The sequence below is a fragment of the Micromys minutus genome (assembly GCF_963924665.1).
Source record: "Micromys minutus genome assembly, chromosome: 10".
Classification (NCBI taxonomy): Eukaryota; Metazoa; Chordata; class Mammalia; order Rodentia; family Muridae; genus Micromys; species Micromys minutus.
Window position 1 is genome coordinate 26623790 of NC_137979.1, and position 20950 is coordinate 26644739.

General features: G+C 47.3%; 1 protein-coding gene across 1 annotated transcript; it reads left to right on the plus strand.

The window, feature by feature from the left end:
• The first annotated feature begins 1767 nt into the window (after window positions 1-1767).
• INPP5K (inositol polyphosphate-5-phosphatase K) lies at window positions 1768-20442 on the plus strand. The gene is made up of 12 exons (XM_080922229.1): window positions 1768-2158; window positions 4081-4188; window positions 4441-4549; window positions 8100-8216; window positions 8572-8747; window positions 9281-9392; window positions 10128-10237; window positions 17157-17346; window positions 18323-18460; window positions 18720-18803; window positions 18925-19029; window positions 19180-20442. Exons 1-12 carry the CDS (start codon window positions 2076-2078, stop codon window positions 19237-19239), a joined length of 1392 nt encoding a protein of 463 aa, XP_080778355.1. The 5' UTR covers window positions 1768-2075; the 3' UTR covers window positions 19240-20442.
• Window positions 20443-20950: the final 508 nt, after the last annotated feature.

Here is a 20950-nt window from a genome sequence, read left to right on the forward strand (position 1 = left end):
GCATGAGAAAAGTTACATTAAAATAGTCCCTTGTCGATTGAGTTTTCCTAGGCAGCAGTACATATCTCAGTAGCCATTTCTGCTTTTTTTCTCTTTTTACACTACTAAGCAACACATTTATTTATTATTCTTTTAAGTCATAGACTTAGATATTTTTATTAGTTTGAGGGGGAAACAACAGTGCAAGCTGTAACTCTTGGCAACTGCCTAGAAGAGCGCTCTTTCCCTTTTGAGCAGCCTCATGGTGAAGAATGGCAAAACCCAAAGTATCGGGAAGCATGCCTGAGCTTTCGAGATAAAGAAGAATAAATTGCATTCTGAGGGTTGGAGAGATGGCTCAATGGTTAAGAGCATGTTCTGTTCTCTTAGAGGACCTGAGTTCAATTCCTAGCACCTACATCACCATTTACAACTGCCTGTAACTCCAGCTCCAGGGGGATCTAATGCTTCAAGTCTCTACAGGCACCTGCACTCTGGTGCACACACACACACACACACACACACACAAGTCTGGTGCCACAGAGTTTTAATCCCAGCACTTGGAAGTTAGGTGGATTTCTGAGGCCAGCTTGACCTAAAGAGAATACTAAACCAGATTTGTTCATTTAACTGCAAATGGGCAAGATTAATGTGCACCACTAGCCACTAGCATGCTTGGTACCCAGAGAGGGGAAACTTAATTTCTTGCATCTGGAATTAGAATGGTTATGAGCCACCACGTGGGTGATGGGAAGGAAACCCTAGGTCAGTCGTCAGTAACTGCTGTGAATCTGAGCCCCCTTCAGCCCTTTCAGTTTTATTACTGTGTTTATGGCTACATGTAGAAGTCAAAGGACAACTTTGAGTGATTCTTGTCTTCCCTCCAGGGGTAAAACTCAGGTGGTTAGACTTGTAGCAGAGGCTGTCCCCTCCCCCCAGCAGTTCTAATGCCCTGTAACTATAAGGTAGCCCAAACTGGACTAAAACTTGGAGTAATCATACGGTCTCAGCGATTTTGGGGAATACATCACTACACCTGGCTCCAGAACATATATTTAAAGTAGAGGAACGTTTGTGGGTTCTTGAGAGAGCATCACTGAGTAGCTGATACTACAGGTGTGCTAAAAGGTAGAAACCACCAACTTAGCTTTTAAGCATGTGAATTTTATGTTGTTAAAACTTCATTTCCCTTGGGGAAGTCATAACTATCAAAACCATCCCATGCACCATCCCTCCGCCCTTAAAAACTAAGACTCAAAAGATCTAAAGGAAATAATAAACCGAAGTCTCTGGCAAAGTAAATAATCATGAATATACACCAAATAGCAATTTTCATTTACTGATGGCTCTCTGGAATTCTCAATTTTTTTTTTTTTTTTTTTTTTTTTTTTGCTTTGTATTCAACAAAACTAGTTTCGAGTTGGGCGTGGTGGTCGAATCGGCTTGGTCTGCAAAACAGGCCCCGGGATTTAATGGCAAGACAATCTCAGATGGAAAAACAAAAAACCCTTAAACAGCGATCACCGAGCCACTTAAAAGAATGGAAGTGATCTTTGACAACCCCCCCCCCCATATGAAGGCGCCAATGAACATGAGAAATAACTTGTACAGTGGGCGAGGGAGGCCGAACAGACGACAGGGAACTTCCCTGTCTGTCCGCTCCGGGTTTCTGAAAGTGGGTAGGCGGCGGCGCACACCGTACGCCGCGGGGCGGTCGCGAGCCAGTCAGAATCCGGGAGCCACGGCAACTTCCGCCCGCGCCCTCGCGCAAAGCAGGCTGGGAGCGCGAGACCTAGGCGGTCGCGCAGCAGCCCACTCGCACGTCGGTGCGGACAGTGTGGCGTCGGAGGTGGATGACACGTTGAACACGCCCCTCGGAACCAGTGTCCGCTCCGCCTCTGGGCGGTTCGCTCTGCTGTAGAGCCCCGCCTATGTTCCCCAACCGCACCCCAAAGCGCTAAACGCTCAGGATCCACCTCCTACGGAAGCCGAAGTGCAGTCAGAATCCGGAAGAAAAACAATCCAGAGGGGAGCATCGCTGCTTAAAACCGGAGACCAAGGGCTGCTCCGGCTCGCACTAGCTGCAGCTCCGAGACATGAACCCACCGGGCCCCGGTGAAGGAATAATGTCGGCTGTGAGTCAAAGGAGGCCGAGCGCACCAAAAGACTTTGTACTCAGGTGAGACACAGATGCAGGCCGGTAGGTTCCTAGCGGTTAGCTGTCTTCAGCCCAGTCTGATTTGTGGGGCTGGGTTTTAAACCCAAAGTGGGATCGAGGCTGCCCTAGTTTAGACACCCAGATTCTGTCAGGCCAGTATTGAACAGGCTATGTTAGGACTGATGCACGCTCCAAACTTGGGCTGCCGAGTTAGTCACTGCAGATGCTCCCAAGCAAGTGTCCAGTTGGTTTTTTGGAGTACACAGGGTTAGACTGCTAAGAACCAACATTTGCCTCTTCAGCTGTAGATTAGAAGTTTTGTTCCTATTCTTCAGCAGTACATCATGGGGTCTTCTTGATCCGGCTGTGATCTCTAGAAATCCGAAATCAGATTTAGATAAGATCCTTTAGCGAGGTGAAGCCTGGTCTCATGCTTGCTCTTTAATCACGAGTTTAATCTTTAAACACCACTAATCGTCCAACTGAGCGTAAATCACGGTGCATGGATTTGTTACTAATCATCAAAACTGAAAATTGGGGTTACAAATCCCGAGTTTTATTCTTTATCCACTTAGTGAGTTCCTGGGAATACAAGGAGCCATTGAGTAAAAGGGTTACCTGCCTTAATCCTCTGCTGGACAGCAGGGGGAGACTGTAAACAGACAATTAGAGGGCTTGAGAAGGCAGGTTTGTATTATTTTGTTTATATTCATAGGGGAGAGCCAGGGAGCTGCTTTAAGCTATCCAAGAATTTTTGTTTTGTTTACAAGTCATGCTGTAAGAACATGTACCTCTAAGAACAGGATCTGGTGGAGAAGAGATGATTTAAAACAGCCTACCTTCCCCTTTCTGGATGGATCATCAGGATCTTATTCTTCAGTGCCTTAGTATTTCTGGAACTTACAGGTTTCATCTCTGTACAGTCTGAACTCCTGCTTGCTTTCTCTGGAGACAGTCTGTGCTTGGAGTGTTGCTATAGCAACATCCTCACTCAAGGCCTCTATAAGTCTTTGCTTTTCTGAACTTCTGATGGATGCCTTGGTATTTAAGAGCTGCTAATTATTTCTCCTGATAGTGAGACTTGTAGAGAGCAGAGTTTGGAATCTTATGTTCCAACTGATGACTTTTCCCCATAGAGAGTAGGCTCTAGAGGCAGGTATTTAAAAACCTGCTACTCAGAAACTTGTACCTAGGCTCCATGAAGGCCTTGGCAGAATTTCTTATGCTCCAAGGATCTGCCAGGTAAGAATGAGGAAGGAAATATGCTGTCAGCTTTGTTCTTTCTGAATTTCTGTTCTTGTAGCTCTGAAGCACGTGGTCATGTACAGTCAACCTCCAATTCCTTCTTGGTGCTTTTAGGAACTCATAGGTTGAGGAGTGGGCATACAGAGTTGCTGACTAAGCAATGGAGAGTGAGTGAGGTGTATGTAGCTGAAGGGGCTAGTGGGCTAGTTCGTTCCTGTCTATCAAACTCATCATTCTTTCCTTCTGGCTAACGGCTTTTGAGCTACCTTTGGCAGCTCTGTGCCAGGTTCTGCCAGATATGGGCAACTGTAGACCTGCCTAGAAGAGCCAGTTCAAGGGAAGAGAGTCCTAAAAGGGAAGGCAGAAACTGTGTAGTTCATTGCTCTGTTCCTCTTTTACTACCACAAGATGCAGAAACAAGCTGGGCATAGTGCTACACAACTTTAATCTCAGAATTTAAGAAGCAGAAGAAGGCTGGTCTCCGTGAGTTCCAAGCAAGCCTGATCTACATAGAGCATTCTAGGCCAGGCAGGGCTGCACGCATAGTGAGACACAGCCTCAAAACCACCAAACAAACAGACATGCTGACACATTTCCCATGACCACTGTAGTGAAAGTCTTAAACATGTCTAAGTCTCTGCCCATTATCTGGAAAAATCTTAGCATCCGTTTTCTGTGACTTAACATCCTTTCCACAGCACACATGTTGTGACATGGAATGTGGCCTCTGCAGCCCCCACTGTGGACCTCAGTGACCTACTTCAACTGAACAACCAAGACCTGAATCTGGACATATATATCATTGGGTAGGTGTCTAAGGGCCCCTTAACCCCCCATCCCTGTAGATTTTGGATTCTGGGGGTAAGGAACTTTCATCCTCATTGGGTCCTATGTTGAGTTTCTTGTTGTGGTTCATCAATGGTCATGGATTGGAAGTCAACAGCCACACAGCCAGGGAAGGGGGGACCCCTTGGTCTTCAGAACCCAGGTCTGATAATGTCTGTGGGAGACGCAGTGTCCTCTAGACCAGGGTTGAGACTCTGGCTTGGAATGGTTAGTTTGCAGGAAATGAATGTTGGAATCATAAGCCTTCTTTCTGATGCTGCTTTTGAAGACCCATGGAGCACTTTCTTCATGGATTTGCTTTCTCCACTGAACCTTGTCAAGGTAAGTTAAGTTTATGGGCAATGGAGGGATTGATGTGTATCATCTGCACTGACTCTAATTGCTTGTCTGATATATTTCCCTTTCTCTCACTCAGCTAATTGTTTGATGTATTTATCTTTCTTCCACTCAGCTTTTCGTGTTCTTTCCCATTCATCAAAAGGTTTAAAGGTCACACTATACTTGGCTCCCTGGAACTCCTGCCTGCCTCATGCTGTCTCAGTGTACCTAGGTCTGAGCTATGAGGCCAGGGGTTAGTTTCACACCTAGATATTTATCACCTTGGGAGAATTCCTAGTGGAAATGCATCAGGGCTTACTAATATCTCAGTGCTTACTCCTGCCCTACCCTCTGGTCTCTACTTACTGCCCAGCATGAAATCTCTTGACTGTAGTACTTGCTACAATTTACAGAGTGCTCACTTGATGTTAAGCATTATAAATAAGTTCTTGGTGTGTGTTATTTTACAATCTTAATTCTTGAGAGGATACAGATGAACTCAAAGCTCAGAAATCTCATGGGCTCTCCGAAATCTGAATCCAGAGCTTTCAAACCTCTGACTTGTGTTTTAAACTGCCATATTTTATTGCTATGCTTGTGTATGCTAAGACTGACAGGTAATCCCAAAGCTAACCTGCTGATATCACAGGGAATATGAATATCAAGTTCTGACAGGCTCAGAAGTTGGGAGGGGGGAGACAGGTGTAGTGTAAAGTGGTTCTTAGTCTGAGGGACCAGTACACTTTGCGGACTCATTAGACCATAGGAGAATGACAGGAAGGTTTAAGGTCCCTCGGTTTTCTTTCTGCTCTGCACCCACAATGAATGAATCAACTCCTAATCAGAGTATCTAGTTCACAGCTTCTTGGAAATACCAGAATTCTCTTTGTTCCCTTTCTAGGATGAGTTTTATTCTGCAGTAGTAATTCAGTTACCTAGTTTTCCCAGGAATACTGAAGCAAGAGCTGTGTGGCTCTGAGAAGAAATGCAAAGCTTAGTTCTCCTGAGGCTAGATAATGTCAGCCCTAGAACCCTTAGGTTCCCCACAAAACAAACTGAGAAGCTTCTTCTAGAAGATTTGGAGATATTTCTTCGTGGAGGAAGAACCACCTTTATCAAAACCCATTTCTTCCCAAGACGTCACAACTCCTTGTGCCTTGATGAATTGGCAAGGGGTTGGTAGGGTGGCTCCATTCCACCCTACCAACTTAGCTCAACTTGTGTCAGAGGCACAACCCATTCCACTCAGGAGGCCTAGGCACACAAAGCATATGTCTCTTCTTTCCTTAGCCAAGTGGATGGGTGAACCCTATTTATAGCCAGTTCCTTGTGGGGATTTACCAGCTGTTGAGACCCTTTTTGGTGCTCCAGTGTCTAGTGACTTCCTGCCAGTTCCTACAGCTCCTTCAATTTCGTTTCTTCACACTGGAACTTTCCCTGGAAGGCTTTGGCTTCTCCTCACAACTCCACCCATTCTTTCAGTCTCATACTCCCTGCCCTTTTCCCCTACTTCCTGCTGCTGTATCACCAAGTGGACTGGTCTTTGTGCCAAAGCCCAGTGGCCTGAACTTGCTATGTTAGTTAGGATTAAATGTAACTCCACTCCTGAATCTTATCTTTTTTTTTTTTTTTTTTTTGTTTTTTGTTTTCCGTCCTGACCCTGGGATTTGGTTCCTCATAATATAACCCTGCCCAGATTTCTGTTGTCATGGATAGTTGTGAATGGGAGAAATAGAAAACTATAGCTCAGTAGTAGAGCACTTACACTAGGCTTCTATAGGTCCTGTTCTAAAAACAAAACAAAATTAAGAAGACTTAGGGTAGAGAGTAGATTAGTATATACTTACGTAGCAACCTCAGAGGACTCAGGCTCCAGTGTCTCCCTTGTTCAGTACTGAGTTTGAGGATCTCCCTCCTTTGACTCTTTTGCAGTGCTGGGGCTGCTTTTGGACTGGGAGATCAGGTTTCATAATTCCTGGAAGGCACCAATGCAGCTCCCCACCCGGAGATTTCCTTCTTGGCCTTTGCACCTCATGCTCCGGAAACAGCTACTGGAGTGGTGGACAGTCCAGCCCTGAGAAAGAGGGTCACTAGGGGTGGCTTTTTCCCACCCCACCTCTGCAGCCACTAGTAGTAGGCATTTTGACAATCCCAAAACAGTCTTCTAGTTCCCCTGCCTCTCAGAATCTCAATCCTACATCAGCAATCTCGGACCACTGGGGAAAAGCTTAAGCCTTGCTATGGGTATTAGCTACTTGCCCAGCTCTGGAGCTCGAATCCTCAGCACTCACTCCCATGCCATGCACATTGCCTCCATTGGACATTCAGCCAGAGTCTGAAGTTACTTTTTTTGCAGCTGTGTCTCCTGTTTCAGAGACTGGTCTTAAACTCCTTATCCTCCTGCTTCTACCTCCTGAGTACTAGGTTATAGGCATATGCCATCATGCCTAACTTCCTAGTTACAATATCACACACACACACACACACACACACACACACACACACATGCGCGCACGCACGCGCGCGCTCTCTCTCTTTCATGTTTCACTGGGCTAGAACATGTATAGAATAGTATTCAGATGCTCACTGAGCAGATATAGAGCTCTGAAAGTGGCCCTCAGCATTAGAGATGGGTGCAGTTAGTCAGTGTACAGTCAATGAATTCCTGTAGTTGATTAGATATCAGTCAACTCAAGATTCAGAACAGCACCCTAGAAGTGTCTCTCTTGTTCTTACTTATGTTGAAGAGTCCCTAAGCCAAAGTGGGTATATGGGAGCACATACCTCTAATCCCAACACTCAAGAGGCTGAGGCACGAGGATTGGCAGTTAAAGATCTACCTGGGACACCTAGCAAGACCCTGTATCAAAAAGGGGAGTGAGGTGGAAAAATGACTCAGTGGGTTAGGACACTTGTTGCAATGACCTCTCCAGGAGTTCATATCCCAGTACCCACATAAGAGCACTATGGGGGAGTGGAGAGAGGAGGCTCATTGGGCTTACTGACCATCAGCCTAGTTCCAGGGTCAGTGAGGGATCCTGTTCCAAAGGAATAAGGTGGAAATCAATAGAGCAGAACACCCAGTAACCTCCACAATGCTCACCTGCACACAGATAGAAACTGAACCAAAAGAGTATCTTCACAGTATGTATGACATAGTGTTATCCTGCTTCATGGATGAGAAGAGAGGCTAAAAGCTATAGAAGTCTACAGGGCTCTTAGGACAGCACGAGTGAGAGGAGAGGAGCAGTTCTATGACCACAGGCTGGCTGGGCAAGCAGTGCCTTTCTAGTGGCGAGCTACCCTAGAAGCCTCTTCTCTTCCTCCATCCTAGGACCAGAAGCAGAAACTGAAACTGCAGCCCCTGGAATGTACTGTTTGCAGTTCTGAGTTAAAAAGGAAAAGGCTGAAATTTAAACTCAAACTGGGCTCCATAGACTTCTGGGCAGGCCTTTTCATTAGTTCCAGACTCTCTTAGAAGTCCTTAGTTGGACTTAGCAGGGATACAGTTAGTCTTTGCAGTTTAATAAATGACCTTTGCTCTTGGATGCAGATATCTCAAGTCCGTATGCAGGGGCTTCTCTTACTGGTCTTTGCCAAGTACCAGCATTTGCCCTACATCCAGATCATCTCTACAAAATCCACCCCTACTGGCCTCTACGGGTACTGGGTAAGGACTGAGCTCTCGTCTGAGACTTGAACTAACAAGGGATGGATGCTTTGGATCGAAACAAAACGGGAAGTCAACTGAGTCTGCATATTCTGTGTAGCCTAGGACCCTGCATACCCACCCCCATAACCCACCCCATACCCTGACATCCCAGCAGGGCCTGGATATTCCTGAGATCCTAGATTTGGGTATTGAGCTTTGTGCATGGAAGAATTAGCTGGGAAGCTGTGTGTCTATCTATGGCTGAGATCCTGGGGGAGGTAAGACTGCCTCTCCTCAGACCCAGGATGGGAAAAGAGGGGTATGTATACAATCCAGAGTCTCTCCCCACCCTTCTTCCCACCTTTCCTACTAGGGGAACAAAGGGGGAGTCAGCATCTGTCTGAAGGTTTATGGCTACTATATCAGCATCGTCAATTGCCACCTGCCTCCCCATATGTACAACAATGACCAGCGCCTGGAGCACTTTGACCGAATCTTGGAGAGTCTGACTTTTGAGGGATATGATGTCCCCAACATCCTGGACCATGAGTGAGCCTGAAGCTACAAACTGTCATCCCTGTCCTCCCCCTGCCAGCTCAGACTAGCATTGACTGAGTCTACTTTCCCGCCAGTCAGTAGGGCTCCATCTTTCAGCCCCTTTCCTGGTATCCCATCCACTGTACCACCCAGCTTTGCCTGCCTGCTATCTACCTTCCTCAGGCCTCTCTGTCCTTCTAGGAACCCTGGACAATTGTAAACATCCCAAGTCAAGAACCTTGTGGTTTCTGAGTTCACCCTTGGCTGTTTATTAGTTAGCTTGTCCTGATGGCCAGCTTGGAGACAGAAGGCTAGAGCCTTCCCTGTATTTGCCATGTGCTCTTCTGGGAAAGTCCTTTAACTTAAATAATAGCCCTGAAGCCAAGGACTGTCCTATTGGACCTAAGCATGTCCTGGCCTTCATCTGCTGCTCTTACCTTTCCCCTCAGCTTTTTCCTCCTCAGCAGCTCTTGTGCTCAACAGGCCTGTGCCTCTTCACTGACTTCATCACAAACCCTCAGGCTGCCCTCCTTTTTTTCCTGAAGCCTCATTCTGTGGTTTGGAGACATGAACTTTCGAATTGAGGACTTTGGGTTGCTCTTTGTTCAGGAGTGTATAACAAGGAAGTCCTACAGAGAGCTGTGGGAGAAAGATCAGGTATTAAGTGAGCAGAGGTCTGGGGTACATGAGTGTGTGTGTGTGTGTGTGTGTGTGTGTTATCTGAACCTATTACGGAGCTCTGTGAAACGTTCAGAGAGCAACAGTGATTAGATCGTCTAGGATCTATTCTCCTTTGTCCATAAGTGGGAAGAAGAGTCTAGCCAGGTTACAGGCTTTGCATGAGGAGATGGGGCAGCCATATTGTTAGGGAGCTAGGCTGGGCATAGTGTTCACACCTGTAATCTTAGCACTCGGGAGACTGAGGCAGGAGGATTGTTTTGAGTTTGATGCCACCTTGGCTACATAAGTTCCAGTCAAGTCTAAGCTACAGTGTGAAATCCCAGCATCCCCCTAAAAGAGACAAGGAGACGGGGATCCAGATCAGCTTTGGCCAGCCCTGGTATAATAACATACATCAGCCTATGTATCCCTGTTGCCTCTCCTATCCCAAGCCTGGTTACCTCTTGGAGGAGAATATGCCTCCCCTTTGGGGGCTTTGGCTTCCCTATGTCCTCTGACACAAGCTTCCTAATTATCTCTGGACAATGGGAACTTAAAGCCTGCTTTACTGAGGAAAGATAGCAGAGAAAATGTCAGGCAGCTGCTTCCCGTGATCCTATAAAGTCCCATTTTCAGAAGATGTGCAGGCTGCTGAAGCAATGACAGAAATGAGGGTGGGCTGACCTGCTGAATCAGGACTGTGAGGAGATGGGGACTGTGTCTGTTCTACAGCTCTTCATTGCCAAGAAGCATGACCAGCTGCTCCGGGAGTTCCAGGAAGGCCCACTGCTCTTCCCACCCACCTACAAATTTGACAGGCACTCCAACAACTATGACACCAGGTGAGGAGGACATCCGTGCTAGGAGGCTCGGGAAGACTTACTATACCAGTCAGCCCTAGTAGCAGGGTGGAGGTTAGGGCATGCCACAGAGTAGAAGTGCTAGAGAGGCACGAATGGATTAGCCATCACCTCTCCGGAGTGGAACCTGGACCTTTTTGGTTGTGAGCCTGGCCTTAAATGGCTGAGCCATCTCTCCAGCCCTGCAGGCCTTTTCTTAGGCACTGGCTGTGGGAGCTTCCCAGACTGGTCTGAGAGAGGGAGGAAAGGCTGGTATCGGCAAGAATGGAGTATAGGGGAGAAGGTTATTGAAGCAGATGGAATAGGAAAGTGCAGAAGTGGCCCTGGCTTAGGAGGGAAGGCACCAAAGCATTCTGGGAACCCTTGCCTCTACTTCTCAAGGCCTTCTGGCCTCATACTGGGGTGCAAAAAGGTTACCTAAGACAGTTACAAAGTTCCCCTGCCCCAAACTCAGAGTGAGTCAATTACTGTGTAAGGAGATGAAAAATACTGGGAAAACAGACGTGGTTTTACACAGCTGTAATCCTTGCGCTGGGGGGGGGGGGGGGGTGCAGGCTAAGCCGCCCTTTGTTACATAGCAAGTTCAAAGCCAACCAAAGCTACATGAGACCCTGTCTTTAAAAACAAAAACAAAAAAACAACAACACCCACCTAAAGGAAGTAAAGAAAGGAAAAGAATTCCCAGAGAACCATACAGAGCAGTGCACACTGGCTGTCCTCACTCTGCCATCCTCACCAGCTGCTCCTTATATTCACGAAATGGGGACGATCAGTAACCATGACTCAGAGTTGACTGAGACCTTACATATGCTTAGCCCAGGACTAGGTACCCAGCGAGCATGGGCGGTATCTATGGTTATTATTTACATTGGTCTAAGTGCTGAGAAAGGGCTAGGTGACTACCAAAACCTGAGGCTTAAATGGAGAGCAAGAGCAACTCTGACAGTGGGTTTCCAACAAGTTTAGGAAGCTTAGCTAATATTGTTAGGGGTGGGAGATACCAGCAGGGTGGCCCAGACTCCTAAGAGTAAAAGGGGAAATAGGTATCTCTACAGCAGGCCAGGGAAAAAGTTAGCTATGGGCTTCATGTATGGAAATGGTTTGACAAAGCCTAAATGTCCTCACTAAGGAAACGGGGAAAGGTACATCATTTCAGGAATGGAGAGCAAGACAGGGATTGGGATAAGGCAGTTCACACAAGAAAGGGCAATGCACTCTGGAGACACAGAACAGCCTGGCAGCAGAAGAGGCTGGAAAATAGGTAAGAGGACAAGTTGTGGCTGACTGATGTGACTGTAGCCGCAGGGAGACTTTCTGCAGCCAGTCACTGAGCTTGAGCAGTAACATGGTACCTAGCAGGCCTCAATAACTGTCTGGTGCTTGGAGGCCAGCACCTCAAGACCTCAATGTGCACTGAAGGTGTAACTTGGTGGTAAAGTAGTTGGCTAGCACATGCAAGGCCCTGGCTTCAATCCTTAGCAAGTAGGGGGCAATTCGATTTGGGCACAGGATAGAGACTACCAGCAGACTCTTAAGTCCTGGCAAGCAGCTAGATCTGGGCTAGGTTTGGCAAGGTATGACAGGGTAGATAGGCTCATAGGTAGTGAGTACAGACCCCCCCGGGGAGCTTAGCTGATGGGTGAGCTGGGCCTGTGTCTCAGGACGTGTAGTACTTTTCACCTATGTTACTTCATCTAAGCACAGTGCTGCAGCTCTGCGGGATAACGTCTGCCTAGCACAGTATAAGTCCTGGGTTGCTTCAGCAGACCCCCTTCCACTCACACACAATAATTCATAGCCAGCCAGTCTTTCCAGAAGGAGCAGAAGGAGGCAAAACAAAACACCTCTAGGAAGATGGAGATTTTATCGTTATGTAATAGCCCATTGTGACTGACATTGAGCTCTTTGTGCACAAAGGTTTGCACCATTTCATTCTGTACACATATTCAAAAGGCAAATAGTGCTGTTGCTAAAAGAAGGCTAACCAGGGAGTGGTATCCCAGGCCTTTAATCCCAATACTCAGGAGCCAGAGGCATACGAATCTTTTGAGTTCAAGATCAACCTGGTCTACAGAGTGAGTTCCAGGAAGGTCAAGGACTACACAGAGAAACCCTGTTATGTATCCCAGGCTGGTCTAGAAGACATGATTCTTATGCTTCTGCCTCTCAGGTGGCTGGAATTATATTTACTTGTATGTTATGGTATGTTTGTGTGAGCACATGTATATGTAGAGGTCAGTCTCTTTTCATTGCTCTCAGTCCTGTTTCGTTTTGTTTTTTCCAAGACAGGGACTCTTTCTCTGTAGCCCTGGCTGTCCTGGAACTCATCCAGTAGAACAGGCTGGTCTGGAGCTCAGATCTGCTCGCCTCTGCCTCCCGAGTGCTGGGAGTAAAGGTGTGAGCCACCACACCAGGCTTGTTGAAGGCAGGGTCTCTTACTGAATCTGGCAGTCATCATTTGTTTGGTTATTACAGTTTTGCTGACCAGTTAGTTGCAGGGACTTGTCTGACTCTGAGAGACATCTCCATCTCTGGGTTACAGGTATACACTTTAAATGAGTGCTGAGAATCACTACAGTCTAGCCCCAAACAGGCATTTCAATTACGACGTCCACTATTCCTGCCTAGATACCCCTCTGTGTTTCCGCTCCAGAACTACTGAAAACAGCTCTGCAGTCAGATAGACTGGGGTTAAGATTCTTCCTGAATCACAATGCTTTTTACTACCTGGCTTGCTGCCTGTCTCAAAAACTAGGAGATCTATGTAGTTTGCTGGTAGAACAATTATGTGTCAGGTACTAGATTTGATACCTACCATTGCAAAATAAAATAAATCTGTAGTGAGCCACTGTTGGTCTCTTGATGCCCAGAGCACAGAACCTGGATCTAATTTATGTTCATCCCAGGTATAAGCACAGAGTCTAGCCTTTGTTTTAATTAGGGGCTTGAGAACAATATTTGAGCCAGACTAGCAAAGGGACCCACCAATGACAGGGAGTTAGCCAGTACCTTTCCAGAAGTCAGTGCAGTACCAAAGGAAGCTGGCAGCAAGAGACAGGAGGGAAGTGTCAATTAGACTTGTCAAGAAGAGGTTTGTTAGTTTGTTTTTGCAGGGGGTTGAACCCAGAGTCCCACATGTGCTAGGCAGGTCTTCTGCCTCAGCTATATACCTCAGGAGTATACACTGAAGGAGGCAGCAATGCTGGTAGACAGAACGGGTAGGCTCTCTAGTCCTTCAGCAGTACTGAGTAACATGGGGGGGGGGCACAAGACCCTATCCTGTGTAGCTGTCCTAAGTGACTGTGGGTGATTTATGTCTCATTTTACAAAGTGACTGCGGATGATTTGTGTGCAGAGCTCAGAATGCAGCGTTCATTAGCCCTGCAGTGTCCCTGAGCCAAGATGTAATAAGAACCTCAGTCAGCTCCATTACAGGGGAGGGTGGAGGGGCTAAGGGCAGGGCGGGAATCCTGTTAGAGTCAGGGATTGCACCAGGTGTTGTTACAGTAACCATTATGGATGCAGACTGGGCAGATTGAGCAGGGGATATTATGATCAAAGCTAGTCAAGACTTGTGTCACGGACACATTAAGTGCCTGACCAGTTAACCATGCTCCAGGGTTCAATGAGGCACTTAAAAGCTGTCCATAGGGAGCTGAAGTGAAAAGTGCTCTCATACACAGACACTGAACAGAGTATCATGTGCCACAATTCCTCTGGGGTCAGTAGATTGGCTCTCTGAGGGGTTTTGCTTGTTTGGTTGTTTTGGGGTTTTGTTCTTGTCTGTTTGTTTGTTTTAGAATCTAGAGAATCCTGCAGAGTTTTTGCCTTTTTTTCCCTGAAAGTGAAGATGTGTTCATTCATTTGAGAAACAGTTATATGGAAACCATTCATTCAGATGCCTTCTTGAGGACATATATGGTAGGCAGCTCTGGCTGCTCCGAAGGGAGTTAGCAGGCTCATAGAGGTGAGGGGCAGAGGGCAGCACAGTGAACACACATGGATTTTGTGCTGGCACAAGCTGTGGGCCAACACCCAGCTTCCACTGAATCAGAGTAGCTTGTCTCAGCTTTAGAAAAAAAAATATGACTTGTAAGACAGGACTGTGGGGCTGGAACTGCTCCAGAGGGTTACAACAGTTGTTCCATCTGCAGGGATCCAAGTTTGGTACCCAGCACCTACACAGTAGCTCATAACCGTCTGTCACTCCAGTTCCAGAGGATCTGACACCTTTGGCTTCTTTGGGCACTGTGTACATAAGCTTCCATGTAGGTAACACCCATATACATAAATAAAAATGAGTAAATCTTTTTTTAAAGATTTCTTTCTTTTTTATTTATTTATTGTATGTGAGTACACTGTCGCTGTCTTCAGACACACCAGAAGAGGGCATCAGATCCCATTACAGATGGCTGTGAGCCACCATGTGGTTGCTGGGAATTGAACTGAGGACCTCTGGAAGAGCAGTCAGTGCTCTTAACCACTGAGCCGTCTCTCCAACTTGAATAAATCTTTTTTAAAGATGACAAACAGCACTATTGGAAGATGGGAGCAGTCACTAAGGTGTCGCGGTACATAATACACTAAGTATCCACTTTTAAATTATAGGAAATGTAGAACTTGAAGAATAGATAAAATAATATTTGAACATATTTAATTTGCATTTTGTTTCTGTCTTGTTTGCCAAACAAGCCAAACTGGAGGAATAGCTCAGTGATAGTCACCTACCAGATACCCTGGGTTCCATCTTGTGCTGCAAAAAGAATCTTCTCAACTCTCTTTGGTTTGCTTGGTTTTTGTTTTTTGGTCTGTTTTGAGATAAGAGTCTCACTATACAGCTCCTGCTGGTCTGTACCTCACTATGTAGACCAGTCTGGCCGTGAACTCACAGAGATTCACCTGCCTCTGCTAGGATTAAATGTGCATTACCACACCTGCCCCGCTGACCCTGCTTTTCAATCTTTCTTACTTGACATATGGTAACCCTTGTTGGAAAAGATGAACAATACAGGGCTGGCTGAGAAGTACTGAGGAGAAAGGAGGTAGATGTTGGCTCAGGACTGCAGATACTGACCATCTCAGAAAATTGGATAGATCTAGGCTTTGAAGTAGTACATTTGTGTAGCTTTCATCAAGTTCTAAGCCTTGCTGGGCATCTCGTGCTCATGATGACCAAGGACACAGTGGCTAGGCAGTTTCTTAGTAATCCTGACACTGGGGAGGCCCAGGCAAATGGCTCTATGTGAGTTCCAGGCCATCCTGGTCTACAGAGTGAGTTCCCAGTTGTGCAAGGGGCACATAGTAAGACCTGGTCTCTGAACAGAAAGGTGAGCATCTGGAAACAGCCTTCAGAGCTGACAAGCAGAGGTGGTTTAGCCAGAGTTTTCACTTTTTGGCCACTCCTCCACACCCCAGCCCCTTTGAAGTAAGTTTGGTTATCACCCCATCTGAAAGTCCAAGAAACTGAGCTGTGGAGAGGTGAGGTCATTTGCCTAGGGGTACAACTCTAGAATTACCAGACCAGAGCCTTCCTCCAGCTGGCCTCTGATTCCAGAGTCTGAGTTCACCATGGTATCACCCTCATTTGCTGAAAGACGTGCTGCTGCTTAAATGCCAACAGTGCATTGGAAGTCCTTAGTAAACATAGGACTGAAGAGAGCAGGAGATGGGAACTTCCACAGTGATTGGGACAGAAGACTGCACATTATGACTGGATGCATTTTTTTGTTGGTTGTTTTGTTGTTGTTAGGTTGTTTGTTTGAGACAGGGTTTCTCTGTATAGCCCTGGCTCTCCTTGAACTTGCTCTCTAGACCAGGCTGGTTTTGAACTCACAGAGATCCACCTGCCTCTGCCTCTGTAGTGCTGAGATTAAAGGTGTGCATCACAGTGCCTAACTGGAAAGCTTTTTTTTTTAAATTTTGGGTTTATTTTTTGTTGTTGTTGCTTACTTTTTTGTTTATGCATGTGTGTGTATATATATGTATGTGTACATGTATGTAGATGCACTTGCCTATAGCCTGTACATGTGTCTTGCTTACATGGAAAGCTCTTTCTGATGACTTTTGAGAGCAAAGAATCACAGTGAGAGCTGGGATATAGCGCAGGTGATAGAGTGCTTGCCTGGTATCTGCAGAAGCCGTAAGGTGATCGCCAGCACCACTCTAACTGGGCATGGGAGCACTCACCTGTACACTGAGGAAGGCAGGAGGACCAGAAGGTCAGGGTCACCCTCCTCTATGCGGAGAGTTTGAGGACAGCCTAGACTGCCGGTGACCCTGTCTAACCTAGTTCTACAGGCAGCTTGTTTCAGGCAGCAGCCTGTGCTAGATCTGGAGGCAGTTCAGCTCATCCAGCCGTTTTAGCAGCCCTGTGCGTAACAACTGCTCTCATCTCCATTTTGCAGATAAGGAAGCTGAGGCCTAAGAGGGTTAGTGTGGTGGTTAAGAGCACGTGCTCTGTGGTCATGCTACTCGCTTGGCCTTGAGTCCTGGATGCACCACTTAGTAACTCTGTGGCTTTGGGAAATTACTCTCATTCTAAGGCTCAGTCTCCCTCCTGTAAAGGGCGAGTGGTCACCCTACTAACCACAGGCCTGTGGCAAGTCTGAGTCTCTACATCTTCAAACCCAACTTAGGTTCTTTTCTGTTTTGTTTTGTTTTTTTTTTTCTTTAAGAACTGGCTTGAATAGAATGTTCCTAAATCACAGCTTAATGCATAAACATGTGGGCTTAGCAGAGGGTTTGTGATGGATTCCTACTGTCGGATACTCTTACCTGCCAGTGTGCTACCTGCCAGGGTTCCAGAAGTCTTTGGGTGCTGGTAGACCCTGAAGCAGATACATGGAGGCACATGCCTGCTCTCATACCAACTCCTTTTCTTCCATTTTTCCCCTACCCTAAGTGAGAAAAAACGCAAGCCTGCGTGGACTGACCGCATCCTGTGGAGGTTGAAGCGGCAGCCGTCCCAGGCCAACCCCATGGCCTCCAGCCTACAAACCTCCAGCTTCTTGCTGTCACTGAAGAATTACACCAGTCACATGACATACAGCATCAGTGACCATAAGCCTGTCACTGGCACCTTCGACTTGGAGGTGAATGTCTGGGCTTCCCAAAACCTGGCAGTAGGATAGCCGTGCTGGCCACATTACCAAACCCTCGGTATGGGCTGTAAAGTCAGGCAGTCTGCAGGGGACACCTGTAGGAGGACATGATTATCTTTCCTCCCAGGTCAGGTAGCCCAGTGCTTCTGAGGAGCTGTTGATGGGCCTTTGTGTACAGGCTTCTGTTTCCTCTTGGTTTTCTCCCTGGAGGTTAATGAGTTTCATCATGCTCATTACCTACTGTGAAGTAGAACTTCCTTTTCTTTGTCTTAATTGTGTCTAGATCGAGTTGCAGAGGGAGCTCTGCCTGTCCTTTATATCTTGCCACCTAATGACAGTGCACTGCTGGCCACACTAAACTGCCTCTCCTCTCAGCTCCAGTGCTGGCCCTTCCACGTTTCTGTCCTCACCAGAGCCTTTCCCAACAAAACTGAATTGGGGCCTTTGAGGCAGAAACGTAGGAAGAGAGTGGCTGTCAGTCCTCGTTTCTTTCTTTTTCTTTTTTAAAGATGTATTTCATGTATGTGAGCACACTGTTGCTGTCTTCAGACACACACCAGAAGAGGGCATCAGATCCCATTACAGATGGTTGGGAGCCACGATATGGCTGCTGGGAATTGAACTCAGGACCTCTGGAGGAGCAGCTAGTGCTCTTACCGCTGAGCCATCTCTCCAGCCCCTAGCCCTCTTTTCTTAAACCAGGTCCTTTTCCCCATATCCTTGCACATCCTCAATTCTGAGTTCTGTGCTATTTACCTGGTTGTAGACCGCATTCCTCTGGCAGGGCAAGCTTTTCCTATGTCAAGCCTTTGGCCCTTTCTCTTTCCTACTGGCCAGCTAGGGTCAGCTAGAATAGCCTAACAAAGTTCTTTGCTCCCAGTGTCCCTGTTGCCCCTATCACTCTAGCAGAACACAGTAAGGAACTGTGCCTTAAGGATTTCAGCTTACCACCCATCCCTGTGTACAGCTGAACCCACTGATGTCTGTCCCACTGATCACTATGATGCCTGAAAACCTGTGGACCACGGAGAACGACCTGCTGATCAGCTACACCTCCACCCCAGAGTTCCTCAGCAGCTCGTGGGACTGGATCGGACTATACAAGGTGATATGGCAGACAAGGCAGGGAGTCCATTATCCTCTGGTTTGTCCATTACTGGGGCTCACAGGAGCTGGCCAGAGACAACTGAAGAGCTTACCCTTGCTCACTCCAGGGACCCTGTCCAACTTAGGGCCTATCAGGAAAGAAAAGACTTAGTGTTAAGACCAGCCCTGTCAGTTAGACCATCTTCTTAGGATTTTTCTGTAGCTCTCATACCTTCCCCTCGTCAACCACAGATTGACTGACTGATCTTCACTCACAGGTGGGGATGCGCCACATTAATGACTATGTATCCTATGTCTGGGTCGGTGACAACCAAGTCTCCGGTGGTAACAACCCAAACCAGGTATATCTCCGGCATGCAGAATTGCCTCAATATTCTTGTCTTCTGGAAGGAAGAAAGTGTTTGGATAATTTACCACTGTACTAGGAAGGCCCTAGAACTGACCCCATTCCTGTTGCCCCAGGTGTATATCAACATCAGTGCTATCCCTAACACTGAGGACCAGTTCCTTCTCTGTTATTATAGCAACAACCTGCACTCTGTAGTGGGGATCAGTCAACCCTTCAAGGTAAGGGGTTGCTGCTGGGAGAAGGGGAAGGTTACTCTGAAGGACCTGGGCACGGTATGCCTGTGGAGCTCGGTTTGGTGGTAGGTGGGGCATTTAGAAAGGAGATAAGGACTCTCTTCACCTCTTCTGCTACATGTTTTACTCCTGCAGATCCCGTTTCACTTCTTTTTGAGAGAGGACACACTGTGTGAGCCTGAACCACAGTTCTGAGCCCAGATGGGAGTGAATGAATCCAGGGCGGAGGCTAGAGCTGGAAGCCAGCTCTGCCTCAGCACTGCCAGCAGCACTGGGTCTGGCCCAGCCCCTGAGGAGGCAGCTAAGTATCCTCCAGCTCCCCACCTCCAGGGGAACTCAGCCAAACTCCTCTGCTCTCTCCGGGCCAGATGAACTGGCCCTTTAATACAGATTTCTGTTAGAGATGGAATTGAAACAGAGTAGTGTGTCAGTGGTGAAGACTACTTGGAGACAGTCCACTGCATATAGACTTGCTTACTTCCACTAGCTTGCACGTCATTTCTTTTCTCTCTCATCCACACATAAACACTCCCTCTCACATCCAAGTAGTTGTGCCAGGCACATGCCCTATCTGGCACAAGCCTGCATTCCTATCACACCATCCTGGGCCTCAGGCTGCCTGGGAGGGGGAGAAGTTCACATTTGAACGGGCCCTGTAAATTGAGTGGCACGAACAGCACTGGGTTCCAAAAGTCTTGGCATCTCATGGTTTGTCCCCATGGGGATGAGCAGAGCTTTCAGCTGAAGCACTGTGACGAACATAGATAGTAATGCTCATCTCTACTCTGGAGAGTGGAACCTGACCAGGAAATCGTAGGGCCTGAGGTTAGCTTCTGCAGGTGAGTGAAGCCCCATGTCCTCACCTGCCTTTCACAGAGAGTTGACAGGGAGTGGAGGAGCCATAGCCACTGTCCTCCAGGGTCTTCAGATCAAGCTCATCTGCTGCTGCTCCCACCCTGAGTCATTGGCAAAGCACTGCTCCACCCTCTGGGCCCTGCTTTAGGGACTTAGAAATGGGAAGCAGCAGCAGAACTAGGTTCAAGACATTTTGAAGGACCTAGCGACAAGAGGACTCAGCAATTTCCAGGTGCCATATGGAGATAGCCTGTCCCTGTTCCTGACGATTGCCTTCTGCCAACAGTGACTCAATACCTCTTCTCCCAGGAGAAGACACCTCAGGGAGTCTTGCCCTGTAATTCTCATGTCCATCTTGTGACCTAAGAGTCACTCTAGTTGCTCTAGGTTCTGTATTCTATCCTGGGAACCACTGTGTGTTAAGAATAATCCCCCCAGGCTTATTGAGCTGAGGCTGTCTGTTCTCTGTGTGTTGTTATATTGGAGGATAATTATAAAGATGGCTTTTATGCTTGCTCGAGTGTGACTCCTCTGATGGGCAAAAGGACCAAAATAAAGGAATGGGGCCTGGAGACTGGTCTTTCATCTGTGATCCATCCTACCCTGCCTTACCCACTGGAGTCTCAGTTATCTAGAAAATGCAAATGATACCTGTTGACAAGTCACTAAGAAAGCTGTTGCTAAGACCCAAAACTGTCAAAAACACTACCAGCATTGCTGTTCTGACTCATGAAGCCCTAGGGCTGGCTCTAGGGGCCAGGACTCCCAGCGCTTCTCCACAAACTCACTTCTACTCTTCCTGCACCTAGTAACACCGCTGCACTGGTGGTGTCCTTGTGCAGGACTCCTCCTGAACTGGGAAGGGTGAGTTCAGCTGTGATTGAGAGGCGGAAAAAGGAAGGGGATTGCTCTCCCTCTTAGGCCCCAGTCAGGATATGGCTGTTCTGGGCCCACCCCTGACCCGTTGGGTGGAAACAGGAAATATGTGAGACTTGGTGTGTGCTGGGTCTCGGTGCCTGGCTCCGAGACTGATAAGAACCATTGTGTGGCC